At 39.7% G+C, this 15,387-nt stretch overlaps 1 protein-coding gene across 2 annotated transcripts in view; it reads left to right on the forward strand.

Annotated features, from left to right (window-relative positions):
• GRM1 (glutamate metabotropic receptor 1) overlaps positions 1–15,387 on the forward strand; it is a gene marked incomplete at both ends in the record, with an annotated part of 259,375 nt that overhangs the window by 176,701 nt on the left and 67,287 nt on the right. For both annotated transcript variants that reach the window (XM_081140792.1, XM_081140793.1), the window contains one exon: positions 4,791–5,026. In XM_081140792.1, coding sequence (XP_080996918.1) covers positions 4,791–5,026 — 236 coding nt within the window. The remainder of the gene's footprint in view (positions 1–4,790; positions 5,027–15,387) is intronic.

Consider the following 15,387-nt stretch of genomic DNA (forward strand, 5'->3'; position numbering starts at 1 on the left):
ACAGCAGTAAGCAAAATGCCTAACTCGTACAAGATTCTTAATGAATAACTGCTTAGTGAATAAAGCCAGTCTAAGCTATTAGTGAAAAAGCTGCCATTCCCTCCATACAATTCCCCACAATTGACATTGTCTGATTTAAATTACATTACACTACATTTCTTCAACGTTTGCAAATGTAATTAGCACTGGAATTTATAGAATTTTGTGCTTGATTACATGTGCTTTTGAAAATATTCTTTTTATTATGCTTTTCTTTTTTCCCCTAGTTATATGGTAATCTCTAGTATACTTTTAAAGAATTATAGCTTTATCATCAGGTAAACACAATTACTTAAACTCATAACACAAGTTAAATTGCTTTACCCCCTAGATTATAATGATTGAATGTAAATATGTTTTTCTAAAATGTTTTTGAACAATCTTCAAATAAGTACTGTTGTACTTCTTTTTTTTTTTTTTTACTATCAATTTGCTTATTAAATTCTTTTAACGTATGATACAAAAGAAACACTCATGCAGCTCCTGTCAAGTTATAATTGGTAGAGATAGAAATAATAATTTCCTGTTGTTAATATCAGAATTTATTAAATAGAAGAAATATTATTATTCATCTTTGGATTGTAGCATTTTCCAGGGACTAGAACAATAATTTTGTTGGAAGGGAGGAACATTCTTGTAAAAGTTGCTCTATATAAATGCTGGGGAGGGGGGTAGGAAATAAAGATTCTTGTTATTTTGTGAGGAATATTTAGGGCATGCAGCTTTCTGACAACTGTTCACCCTGTTCCCCTACATTATGCAGTCTTATTTCCAGACCCTAGAAAGGAAAAGGAACTAATAATAATTGGGAAACAGATGGAGCAGCAGAAGCTGCGAGAGGTCATGAATGTGCCTCCTAGGGAGCTCAGCACTGCCTGAGCTGGTCAGCACCACGAATGTGTCTCCTAGGGAGCTCAGCACTGCTGCAGGCTGGCCAGAGCTATGAATGTGCCTCCCAGGGAGCTCAGCACTGATTGAGCTGGTCAGCACCACGAATGTGTCTCCTAGGGAGCTCAGCACTGCTGCAGGCTGGCCAGAGCTATGAATGTGCCTCCCAGGGAGCTCAGCACTGCCTGAGGCTGGTCAGCGCCCCGAATGTGTCTCCTCAGCACTGCCTGAGCTGGTCAGCACCACGAATGTGTCTCCCAGGGAGCTCAGCACTGCCTGAGGCTGGTCAGCACCACGAATGTGTCTCCTAGGGGGTTCAGCACTATCTGAGCTGGTCAGCACCACGAATGTGTCTCCTAGGGGGTTCAGCACTGCCTGAGGCTGGTCAGCACCACGAATGTGTCTCCTGGGGGGTTCAGCACGGCCTGAAGCTGGTCAGCACCCAGAACAGCAAGATTCACTCTACACATAGGGTGAGCAGGTGCCTGCAGGTCATCTCTGGTCAAGCACAGTCTTATACCACTGTCCCCATCACCAACAAAAGAAAAAACCTACACCAGGTATCAGGCAAGCTTCTGGCTCTCGTGTGCTTCTCAGGGAATTCACAAAATAATATCCTTGTAAAAAAATCCCGCTACAACTAAACAGAGAGCATCCTTCAAAATTCTCTGTAAATACATATAACAAGTGGTAGATAGGCAAAATAATTTAAATATATAAAATCTAGGGGTTGTTTTATGGACGTTTCTCAGGGACCTTTTATCTGTTAGCATTTTCTAACACCTTACCCACCATCGACTTAAGATCTCATGCACATCTTTAGCAATTAACACTTCAAAAGATATTCACCAAGTAATCTTAGTTGAATATTTTCTCCATTACATTGGGTTCTCCTGGACCTTATGACCTCTTGGATTTAACACCAACTCTAATTTTGGGAAAGGGGTCATCTACAGTGAAGGGGAGAGGCTTTGGCCAATGGCAAAGGGGGTTTAGGGCTCCACCCTATGAAGCCACATGACTTTTGTAATTATCCCTATTTGTAAATGAAAGTTTACTCCTTTGACACGCTTCTCTTTGTGAGTGGACAAAAAAGCAGGAAGTCACACTGTCTCTGTTTCAAGCACTCACGTATGATACTTGCTTTTATAAACTGAAAACATATTTTTTGAAAGCAATGCAAATAAACATTTTATAAGGCTCATTTCATACACTTAAAAAAATTGTGGGTTTCCTGTTCAGACTACAAACACACACACACACACACACACACACACACACACACACACACACGTCTCATATAATATTAAACCTTGGGGAGGAATACATTTCAAGCCTAAACTTTATGTCAAAAAGTAATTCTTTTCTTCAAGTTATGTCATTTTGATTTTAAATATATGCTCACAGGCAGAATTTCTTGAAAGCCTAACGTGTTATTTTTACCCTTCTTTTCAGCATGACAGGTCTTCAAATTGCTGTAGATGTAGTTATGATCTAAATGTGAATAAATCTGAATAATTAAGCTACTTTGAGGTTTTTCTAAGCAGACTGAGCATATAGTCATAAATGAGTTTGTCCTTTCTCCCTTTGATCAATTTGACGGGCCATGATATTCAGTGATGGTGACTAGAGAAGGACTTGCTGGAAAAATACTCAAGTCATTTACCACAAGGGAGCAGAACCGAAAGGCCTTATTAAAATAGGTTTTCAACACTTAGAGGATTTCCTGTAGCCCTTAGGCTAACAGTTCCCAGGTTAGAACTCATGTCTGCACTCCCATCTCCTGCACTATTCTCTCTCTGCTCCAGATTTACCAACTGTCTAAATTCCTTGGTTGAGCCATGCTTTTTCCTGTGTGTTAGATAATCTACCAGGAACCTTCTATGCCAAACCCTCCTGCTCTCTTCAACTAATTAATCCTTTGAATCTCAGCTCAGACATCGCCTTCTTAGGAAAGCCATTTCTAATCATGCCTTTCCCACCCACACTCGCCTACATACATACACACCAGACTAAGTTAAGCCCCCAAGCCCTTCCTCCCTATAGTACTGGGCACTTCTCCTTTACCTTCATAGCATTTGTAACTCTTGTTTAGTGTTTGTTTTCCCCACAACTCTGCAACAGTAGGGGCAGAAGACAGCGTATCCCATCCTCAGCTGAATTCTGAGCAGAACACCTGGTACATAGCGAGTGTTATATGTATTCTGAAGGAAGGAAAGAAGGAAGGAAAGAGGGGTGGATGCATTTCCCTTTTCTTAGAGCATTTGCTTTTAAAAGCATGTCATTGTAAATTCTTTCTCTGTTCCTTTGAGATATAAATTTTCCTTTAGCCTTTGCAAGTTTTATAGGAGAGAAATTTCTTTCTCAGTGACCTGGGATCCATCCCTATAAAATGCACTCACTAAAAATGATGGATTAACCTGGAGAGTATTATACTGAGTGAAATAAGCCAGTCAGAGAAAGATTTATATCACATGATCTCACTTATAAGTGGAATCTAATGAATATGATAAACTGACGAACAAAATAGGTCCAGAGACATGAACGCATGGAACAGACTGACATATCTAAGGTGGGGGGAGAGAGATGGGAAGAGATTATACAAAGGACTCATATACATATATGCATAACCAAAGGACACAGAAAATAGTGTGGTGAAGGCTTGGGGTGGGGGAGGGGGTGGAGAGAAGGGGGTAAAGGGGGGAATTGGGGGACATCTGTAATATTGTCAACAATAAAATCAAATTTAAAAAAATGATAGCAAACATCTATCCCCCAGTTTCTGTGGGAAAGTGAGAACCTGACTTAGATAAGGGGCAATTACCAAACACAGGTGGCTTAACCACGTTGACCAAGCTCCCCTCAAAGTCCTCCAGCACATTCTCACTAGCTCATCCCAGCACTTAAAAACCCTTCCACCTTTTGGTCTAGCAGATTGGGTTTAGAGTTGTGGCCTATTGGGATAGTCTTGAATAAAGTCTTCTTTGCCTGCTTCACTCTGTTCAGTGCAATTTTTCTTTGACACTCTCTTGGGGAGGGATCACAACCACCCACATGAGGGTTGGCCTGGCTTACATTGGAGCTGTATCATTCATGGCAGATGTGGACATTCTAGAAGGTGACCAAATAATAAAAATTCAAACCCACTGAGTAAAATATCAGTGAACAGGAGGATTCTTTTATTTTGGGGGGTGAGATTGTTTTCTTTTATTGCTGTTATTTTGAAATAGCATTAGGAGGGGGGAAAGCATCTGGTGTTTTCTAAGCAATGCAAATTTGAACAATGTCTAGGAGCAAAATCTGTGGTTATCATGTTTCTGAGCTAAATCAATGTTCTACCTCATGTAATGCAGCTTGTGTAATGGTTTTGATTGCAACCTTGAAACCTTGTTGAGCTCTAATTATGAAGACCCTGGGTACCTGAGTCTTATTTTCTTGTGGTCTGGATGAGAACTGATGGGCTTTGTGATCTAGTTGTAAAGAGCACTGGGCTTAAGAGCCAGACAACCTGGATCTGTATCCTGGTTTCACCTAGGTCTCAGAACACCTTCTGACTCAGAAAAAGTAAGTAACACAGAATCTGGTGACTAGTAAATGCTCAATAAATGTTAGTTCTTATCATTGTTACTATCATCATCTTCATCATCACTTTTACTACCGTGAAAGTCAAACAGGATTATTATGATTTCAGAACTTTCTACTCTCCACCAAAGAAATGTCATTGATGGGTAGTGATGCTAGCTTAAAATAGGCTTTAGCTTTGCTGAATTGCTTCATTCGTGCACAACTCTGAGCTCTGTTTGTGAGACGTTTACCTCTCTCTCACCTTCCCAACCCCTGATTTTTAATTTTTTATTTTTTAGTGATGGATGGGCAGACAGAGATGAAGTCATTGAAGGTTATGAGGTGGAAGCCAACGGGGGAATCACAATAAAGCTACAGTCTCCAGAGGTCAGGTCATTTGATGATTATTTCCTGAAGCTAAAGCTGGACACTAATACAAGGAATCCCTGGTTCCCTGAGTTCTGGCAACATCGGTTCCAGTGCCGCCTACCGGGACACCTTCTGGAAAATCCCAACTTTAAAAGAATCTGCACAGGTAACTTGTATTCACAAAATCACAACTTAGAGATTTGGTCATGTCCTGCAACCCCATGCAGCTTATTGAATGGGAGTAGAAGGCACTGTCTGGAGATGAAAGGCAAAATTGCCGTCTTTATAGAATAGCTGGAGTGAGGAGGGAGTGTGTATTGCCCCAGGGATTCATGTTTCTATATTCTGGAAAGACTGCTTTGGTCTCTGGTGGAACAAATGATAAGAAGAGGTAACACCGGTAAAGGAAAAGCAAACTGAGAATTCAGGTATCCCAGAGGGAAGACATTTTATTGCAGGGGTGCTTAGGGGGTGCTAGGCACAGACATAAGTAAGCAGCACTGGTTCAATCCCTTTTTTCTCCTTTATGGCTTGCTTCAATGTACAAGTCAGGAGAAGGAGAGAGAATGCCATGCAGGGCCACACCACCAGCATGGGTATGTGTGGGAATAAGCAGCAAGAAACTGCGCCCTCATCTGTAAGCTGGAATGATGGTGCCCAGAGGATCTGAGGCTTCCTGTGCCTTGCTTACTGGCACATCGTTCCAGGTCTTTCAGGAGCTCGGTGAACTCCACAGGATGTCCCCTTCATCCCCACCCTCCCCCAGAAACTACTATAGCCCAGGTGTCTTAACATGGTAACTTTTATGAGTACTATCATTACTGCAGAGAGACATTGCTGTCCCTTGCCCATGCCACAGAGATAGATCCTCCTTGGCCTCCCATGGGGCCGTTCAAGACCAGTTGCCCATCCCAGGTTGATAACATGATGTACAGGCAGTAAGGACTATCCATGACCAAATTGATATTGCCCCACAGTGTATGACATGTATTTCCTTTCACTAGGCTGAGCAGATATTATTTAGAAAAGTCTGGAACCATTTGTACATACAACACTCATGTGTAACACTGAATCAGCGAGAGAGGGGGCGGGGAGGGAAACAGAGAGAGACAGAGAAGTATATAATCCATGACTCCAGACCTGGAAAAGGTTTGTCTCCCTGGGCAAACCAAAACACATTATACACAGGACATAGCGATACATCACAACCAGAGACAGAGAGACTTTATAAGACAATAAAAGAAAATGGCTAATGACATGAAATATTTCTAGTTTTAATAATATTCACACTTTGATGTTAGAAATGATTTAAAATACCAATATATTTAAATGCCGTGATATATGTCTGACTTGCTAAGCTTCAGCAGAGCTCAATGAAAAATTTTCTGGTGTGCATGTATTTTCAATCAACCAAGGTTATTAGAACTTCCTCAGTGTGGCTTCTTGGGAGGCTGAGAGCCAGGAGTGGGGGAAGAGAGGTGCCAAGCAGCTAACCCACTTTCACATGTGAATCTCAACTGACTTCTTTCTCTCAAATAATAGGCCAACAGAAATTAAAAACGCGAATGAACCAATAAACCACCTAGTGCTTTCACCTTATTTGCAAAATAAAGACATTGAGGGGGGAGGGGCAACAGTTTCCTTAGGTGCATACAGTTAGTGCAGCAATGGAATTAGGACACACACCCCTTAAATACCATAATTCTTGACTTAGCGTGTAGCAATATACAATCTTTTCTTGTTCTCTAATTCTTCCCTAATCAATTTTTTTTTCCTTCCTTAAACTGTGAGCTCTTTAAAGATAGAGAGTACTTGTAACCCTCCTAGAACCCTGTACAACATGGACTTTGGACTCTCGGTCATTTCTTAGTAGCCAGTTGGTGAGTTAATTTGCATTCTTTCAGTGTAGGGAGGCAATGAGTTTTACTTTTTTAAAGAGAACAGTTAAGGACTTTTATTTTTTTAAATAAAATATATTTCATTCCTTCACATAATTTATTGAGTACCTACTATGTGCAAGGCTTTATTCTAGGAGATCTAACTATAGCAGAAAACAAAACAAAACAAAAAAGCAAAAGAACTGTAAGTAACAATCTTACACGAAAGGCTTAGAAATAAATAGTAAACAAAAATAAATTAAACAAAATATATTCTCCATTGATCCAAAGAACATTGAAGAAAGTAAAGACTGAGGATACGGAAGATGGGATAGAGGGATTGCCGTTTAAAAGAGAATGACCATAAAAGGCTCCCTGAGAAGGTGACCTTTGATTGAAGACGTGGAGACTGAGGGCGTGAGCCGCGTGAGCACTGGGGAAGCGCATTCCAAGCAAAGGGAACGACAAATAGAAAGAAGCACCAGCGCGCTTGGCTTGGTGGCAGAGCAGTAGGGAGCCCGGGCGGGCTGGAGCCAGTGAGTAGGCAGAGGAGTAGGAGGGAAATCAGAGAGGCTCACAGGGGAGCAGATTGTGCAGCATTTGGCTGGCTTTTATGAGGATTTGGGATTATTCTGAGTGAGGTGGAAACCACTGGGAAGTTCAAGCACAGCAGAGACATGGTTGCCTACTTTTTCTGAAAAAAATAAAAATAAAAAATCACTCTTTCTGCAGTTTTAAAGCTTTGACAAAGGGGGAAGGCAGAGGGAAGCGGCACAGTGAGAAGGCCACCGTAATCAGGCAGGTGAGAGCGTGGCAGTGGGGCCGTGGTAGTGGCAAATGTGCTGGAGAGAAGTGGTTGAATTCTGAGTACGTTTTGAACAAGAGTTTAGGGGATTTGCTGATAGAATTTTCCAGAATGACTCTGGTCTGGAACTGCCAAGGTGGTGTGTTCAATTTACAGAGATGCAGAAGACCCCAGGAAAAGCAGGTTGAGAAAGAATCAGGAACTGGATTTTAGACAATCTGAGATGCTTGTGAGTGATGCCACTATGTCACTGTATGTCACTATGTCACTGTGGTTCATTAGAAAAATTCAGAAGAGTACTTATTAAACATACTTGAATGCCTTTATGTGAAAATTTCCAAGAGAATATTTTGTGACCTGTGCTCTCAAATGAAAGTAAGAACTCCGTGGCCATGTACAATAATATTGCATGTCATTGTCCACGCAAATGTCAAGGTTAAAGTCTGAACTTGGTTAACATTCACAGCAGGAAATAAGAATTTGGAAATTTATGGATTTCTCTTATATTATGCTTGACTTTCAAAGCTATTTAAAAAAAAATATCTTTATTGATTTCAGAGAGAGGAAGGGAGAGGGGGAAAGAGAGAGGAATAGAAACATCTATGTTGAGAGTCATTGGTCAGCTGCCTTCTGCACACCCCCTTCTGGGGATCGAGGCCGCAACCAGGGCATGTGCCCTGACCGGGAATCAAACCGCAATCTCCTGGATCACAGATTGATGCTTAACTGCTGAGCCACACTGGCCAGGCCCAAAGCTATTTTTAAAAGCTTCTTATGTGATTACAACCCTTAATAAACATGGTTTATGTCGGCATTTCATTCTGGAGACAAGTTCATCAAATATTTCTCTATTTTTAATTCTAAGGAAGGCAGAAGGCCTATTTAACTTTTTCTGTTTGGAACTAATTCATCAAATGTATTGATCTTTTCTGTGGCAGAAATCCTAGAATTTCATCTCGAGCAGTGTTTTTCGATGCTCTGTAGGTGTGTGTACATTCATGCAAACTCGCTTTGTTCTTCAGGGCTAATCTCTGTAGTCCTGTGACATTGGCACCCATTGTTACTGAGGGACAATGTAAACTTTCTCGTTGGGTATCATTCTTATCTAGTTGAGATCCTTGAGTGCCAAATATATTTCATAGTCTTCAAATGAATATGCAGACACATATTTGAAAATCAGTGTGAGGAAGTAGAATTAGCCTTTCCGTACTATTGCTAGCTATTGTTTCTGTCACTCATTTTTATGTCTTCCAGTTGGGTCACTTTGAGTGTTTTGGAAAGTTTTGATATTGCAGTAAGGTTTCATAGAAACTTTTGTTGAGCTTCATCTCAGATGACACTATTTAAATAAAGAGTTCATGTGTACTAGATGGTCAGTTTGCATATTAAGGGTCCTGAACCCAGGCTGAATAATTTGGGAATCACTGTGGTTAATTAACATGTACTCCATGCAAAGACTATATCAGTGCTTAATTAACTGAGAATATCAAGGGATTGGAGATGTGCTGGAAAAGCACTAAGTGAAACATCAAAGCCTAACTTCTAAAACATTAGTCATTATGAAGACAGTGGAAAGAGCAGTTATAAAGCAAATCAAAGTCATTCTCTTCCAGTAAACATCTTAGTTGCTCACAGCATTTGTGCCCAGCTTGCAGTGGCAGAGTGCTTTATCATTCCTGACGGGAATTGCCAGCAGGATTCCACGGGAGTCGAGAGAGTATTGCGTTTGGAAACGCAACCCCTGGGTCCCGCACTGGTTCCCTTAGGCATCTGCCACATGACTTGGTGGGCCTCTGCGTCTCAGCTTCTGCAACTGTAACATGATCATTTCTATTTCACACAGGTGTTGTGAGAATTGAGTAAAATGATACAAGTAAAATATTTTGCAACCTGTAAATTCTTCCATCAATCTAAGGTGTTATTATTAGTGTCATATCTTACCAGAAAGTAATGACATGGGTCATCTTATTAAAATTTATAGTTTTTGAAATTATAAATTTAAAATAACTACAGTCCAGAATGTGAAAATTAGAAAAAAACAAGCACACAACGCTTAATCAATCACCTTTAGATAGTGCAAATTAGATGTTTTCTTTTATATTTTCTATGTAGGCTTTTATAATTTTTTTCTAACTATCAAAGCAATACATATTATGGTCTACCATATGCAAATTGGAAATACATAAAAGCATAATAAACAGAAAGAACATTTAGAAGTTGCCCTTATGTAACCACTGATAATCACTATTAATTTTTTATATATTTCTGCTTCATATACTATTAAATTTTGGAGTATTTTATATTTCTCTATTAAGTTTTAAATCATGTAGCAATATTATTTTATCTACTGTGTTTTTAAATGAATACTGCCTTTTCTTTTAAATTTATCATTTTATCACTGTCATTATGTTTTTTATTCTTAATGGCTGCATAAAATTCAGCAAACAGATAAGCTATAATTTACTTAACCACTGCATTCTTCCCACACAGTTAGGCTGTTTCGAGCTCTTCACAAATTAAAGAAAGAAAAAGCTGCTGTGATATAATAACAATCCTTCTTCCTAAACCTTTTTTTGCATTTCAGATAATTTTCTCGAGAAATATTCAGAAGTTGAATTACTCAATCAAAAGATATAAACATTTCTAAGGCTTTTAAAAATAAGGAGTTCGAAAAGGTAACTCCTACGAAATTCTATGCACTTCCATCATTTTGTTTTGCATAGTGGTAATCATAGTGTGCATATAATTCTGCATCTTCTTTTCACTTGGAATTATACTTTTTTGATGTTGATGCATGGCCTTTATAAACACCATTTTAATAGTTCCGCAATATTCTACCCAATGAGAATACTATAATTACATAGCCATTCTTATATTGTTGGACATTTAGTTTGCTCACAATTTTCTTATTTAAAAACACACACCACTGAATATGGTACAGTGAGTTTTCCTGGCTGTTTTTGTTACTGTTTTTGAGTTGTCCCCTTATGTCATCCAAAAACTGGACAGTTTGGGGATCTCTCAAACAGATATATTACCATGATCTTGCAATGTGGGGTATTAAGACCTGCTGTGGCCAGCGGTGTGTCACCTGTACGAGTGTCCCAGGTGCATACGTCCTCACCAGCTTCTTTCACAATCCAGGGACTTTACAGCCATCGTTTTACTCTCTCTCCTCACTCTATGTGCCAAATGGGCAACAGGTGGGCACAATGCTTTTTAAAGCTAATGCACCCTTGTCTTTCACGGTTATCCAAGACATAATGAAAGAACTTGGATGGCACCTGTAATGCTCACCAGCAGCTCAGGACTTGTCAGGTCATGACAGGTAGTCTGATGTGACAACGTTTCACGACTTCCAAGCGCGTATACGCTTGCTCCAGTAGCTTGGAGACTGCTGTTTACAATTTTTAGATTGGTGCTAATTTTTATAATATATTTGCTTCATTATTAGATTTCAAACGTCATGGAATTTCCATTTGAACTGCCTTATGTGTAAGATTGGATGAGATCGGTCCATTAGCACTTGATTCTGATTAGGATAGTCTGTAAACTGAGATCGGTTCCCATTTATTTCATCCCATTAGGTCCTAGGGTAATAACTTCTCTTTTCTTTTAGAAGCTTGGCCCAAATGCCAATATGCATTCTTAGAGGATATTATTTGCCTTCAACATGAAAATTAGTACTATCAATTGAGATTATGGGAGACTTCACAATCTTGTATCCCTTCCAATATCCATGTTATTTGAAATGTGAATTTACAGCTCCTTGCATTAAGAAGTAGAGTTTTATTCCCTTATGTTTTGAATCTGGATTGATCTTATGGCTTATTAGTTCCAAGTCTAGGCCTCAAGGGGTTTGACCTACTCCCATTCTCTTCCTTGGAATCCTCCCTCAGCTGTAAGTAGATGCCTGAGTTAGCTTTCTACCATATGAGCGATAACAGGGAGCACAAATAGGATGACCTCTTAGTTGAGGTCATCCTGGACAAGCCAGCCCCCAGCCTATCTATTAGCTGAATATTGACACATGAGCAAGCCCAGCTGAAATGAGACATCTCCAACCCAGAAGAGCAGAATGTCCCAGTTGACCCCCTGATTTATGAACTAAATGAATACTTGTTATTTTAAGACACTAAGCCTTGGGGCGGTTTGTTAAAGAGCATTATTGTAGCAATAGATAATTGATAAAGAGTCTTCGGAGCCTTATAATCCATGACTGTCACGTGGAACAATATAGTTGGTTTAATTTAAGTAAATATTTTAATTCATTTAATTTAATTAGATTCTCAACTCAATGCTAGAGTCTTTCCCTCATAAGGAACGGTACAACGTTGCACCCTGTATCTCATGGAACAAAGCCAGTGGTTTTCATAGATCCTGCAATGCAGAGGAAGTAAAACCCCCTAATCCAAGGCAGTGAAACTTTTATACTTGGGAATGCTGGTGTGCATACAGGAAGGGCTGACAAACGGGGTTTGTTTGTGCTGAGCCCTCAAAACAGAATAGTCATAGGTTCTGGTACCAAGCTGGTAGAAGCTGCTTTACGGAAAGATGTTTCAGAAGCTTTGAATGTCGTCTTAGTCAGTCTGGGCCGCTAAAACAAATCGCCATAGACTGGGCCGTTTAAACAACAAACAGTTACTTGTCACACTTCTGGAGGCTGGGAGGTCTGAGAGCAGAGTGCCAGTACGGCTGGGTGTTGGTGACAGTCCTTTCCCTGCTTCCTCACATGGTGGAGAAAGAGAGAGAGGAAGCAAGCTCTTTTATAATGGCACGAATCCCATCATGAGGGCCTCACTCTCCAGACCTTATTACCTCCCAAAAGCCCTATCTCCAAATACTGTCACATTAGGGATTAGGGTTTAAACAAGAATTCTGAGGGGACACAACCTTTTAGTCAATAGCAAACGCGTCTATATCTTTTCGTTGGGAGAATAAAAAGAAATTAACCCTGTGTCACATCTGGACATTATAATTTCTCAGACAAATATCATTAATTATCACACATAGATGAAGCTCTGAAAATAATGTTATACTATAAGCAGTCTTGGTCTGCCTAGCTCTTATTAGTACTTTTGACCTGTACTGCCAAATATGGTAGAAAATAGCCATGTGTGTCTGCTTATATTTAAATTTAAATTAGTTAAAATGCAATAAAATTGAACATTGCAGGTGCTCACTCTCACTAGCTACATTTCATGTGTTGATAGCCACATTTGGCTAGTGGCTGCACCTTGGACAGGACGGATGCAAGAGTTTCCATCATTATAGAAAGTTCTGTTGCACAGTGCTGCCTTCGACATTTCTAACCCCATAAAGCAAGTTTGATTGCTTCTATGGTTATCTGGATTTAATTCACAAGTTAGTGTTTTGAGCATGATCACTTGTTGACAGGGCTTCCACTTTGCTTGTTGATTCCCATAAGCAGCCACCCTGAATAAGGTGGATTGGTTTTCACAAAGACCAGGCTTATCTGGACTTGTGCAAGGTTCACCATTAGAGCACATGTCCTGCAATGCAATTCTTTGTTATTCTTGAATAAACCCATTTTTCTGGAGAAATACCTGGCTATCTGTTTAGGTCAACAGAAGTAACACAATATATAAGATGTGGAGTAACCCTATGTGTAGCCATTTGGGAAAATCTAAATATATACTGGCCTCTCATGCCAGGGTAAACTTTTTATGAAGTACAGCCATAGATTTTAATCAGAAAGAATTTATGTACTCCTATGTTCATAGCAGCACAATTTACAATAGCCAAGATCTGGAAACAGCCCAAGTGCCCATCAGTAGATGAGTGAATAAAAAAGCTGTGGGACATTTACACCATGGAATACTATGCAGCTATAAAGAAGAAGGATCTCTTACCCTTTGGGACAACGTGGATGGAACTGGAGAGTATTATGCTAAGTGAAACAAGGCAGTCAGAGAAAGACAAATATCACATGATCTCCCTTATATATGGAATATAATGAACAAAATAAACTCATGAACAAAATAGATCCAGAGACATAGAAGCAGGGAACAGACTGAGGAATCTCAGAGGGAAGGTGGAAGTGGGGGAGTGGGTGGATGGGGAGAGATTAATCAAAGAATTTATATGCATAAATGCATAACCCGTGGACACAGACAATAGTGTGGGAAAGGCCTGGGGTGGAGCTGATGCAGGATGGGGGGATCAATGGGGAGAAAAAAAAGGTGACATCTGTAATACTTTCAACAATAAAGATAAATTTTTTAAAAAAGGCAAAAGAGGGGACCTCTTTTATAGGCTTGGGAGGGGCTGTTGTAAACAAAGAGTTCATTGGAGGAAACTAAAAGTTCGAAATACGGTGGCTTTTTACTGGCTGATTTACGGCGGCATTCCACTGGCTAAGCTGCTGCCGGCAGGAAGGAATCCCTTCTGCTCGTGCTGAGGGCGTAAGGCAGAATAAATTCCTGTACCGAGGCAGGTTTCTCCTTCTTGGTGTCAACAGTGTGTGCTGAGTGGCATGTAGGTGAAAGCTTTCTCTTTAAGCCTCCAACTCCATTTTAAATGAGGTTTGTGTTTATTAATTTTCACTTCTCACCAGCAGTATAGTTTTGTGTTTCATGTCCTGTACACATTTGCTGCTGGGGAATCTCACACGAAGGAAAAATTATAATTTCAGCCATTGTAAAACGTTAGTCCTTTTTACGGTGAGTATGATAAATATACTTGGAGTCTGGCTCATTTACTCTATTTTACTTTCATAGTTTTATCGAGGTGCAGTTGCCATATAGTAAACTTCACATATTTAAAATGCACAGTTGGATGAATTTTGTCATATGTGCATGCCCCCAAAGCAATCATGACTGTTAAGGTAATAAGCATATCATTCCTCAGACTCCCTTGTGTCACACTGAAAATTCCTCCCTCCCACCCCCTCACCCTCATTCACAGGCAATCACTTATTGGCTTTCTGTCACTATAGTTAATTTGCAATTTCTACGCTTAAATATGAATGAAATTATACATTGTAAACTCTTTTCTGTCTGCCTTCTTCTACTCAGCATAATTATTGTGAGATTCAACCTTGTATTTCATGTATCAGCAGTTCATTCCTTTTAATTTCTGAGCAGTGTTCTATTACATGGATATACCATGATTTATTTATCTATTCACCTGGTAATGGGCATTTAAGTTGTTTCCAATTATTGGTTATTACAAATCAAGCTGCTATAAAAATCCATGTACAAGTATTTATATAGAAATATGCTTTCATTTCTTTTGGGTCAAATCCTAGAAGCAGAATGGCTGGACCTTGTAGTAGTTGTATATTTATGAAGATGACTTTGAGCTAGTTGTAAGTGGCAGTAAAAAATATAGTCTGGACAACAATTGCCCTTGAGGGATGGCCTTAGCATTAGCTGGCTGGTTGAAAAATGGGCTTTTAGAGTATGTGATAGCTTGGAAGTCAGAAAAAATCACAGGACTAGAATGGATAGCATACTGTTTATCATTTCAGGGACATGAACTTTTTTTATTTCTTAAATATCAGAGGGAAGCATTCTTAGATTACTGCAGTATTTATTGTGAAGGTCAATTTATGCAATATGCAAGCTAGTTGGTTTCTCCACAGGGGTCTCATTTTCTACTTTCTGCGGTTGGCTGGAGGCTAATACACAGCGCATATCAGCCAATGAGAGGTGTATTAGTTTTCTTCTGCTGTCTTAAATAATCACAAAGTTAACAGCTTAAAATAACACCCATTTATTATCTTACAGTTCTGTAGGTCAGAAGTCACAATATAACATGGCTCAATTGAGTCTTGCGTAGTGTCTCAGAAAGCTCTGCGGATGAATCCTTCCAGAACTTCTT

The sequence above is a fragment of the Miniopterus schreibersii genome, assembly GCF_964146895.1.
Source record: "Miniopterus schreibersii genome assembly, chromosome: 6".
NCBI classification, from domain to species: domain Eukaryota; kingdom Metazoa; phylum Chordata; class Mammalia; order Chiroptera; family Miniopteridae; genus Miniopterus; species Miniopterus schreibersii.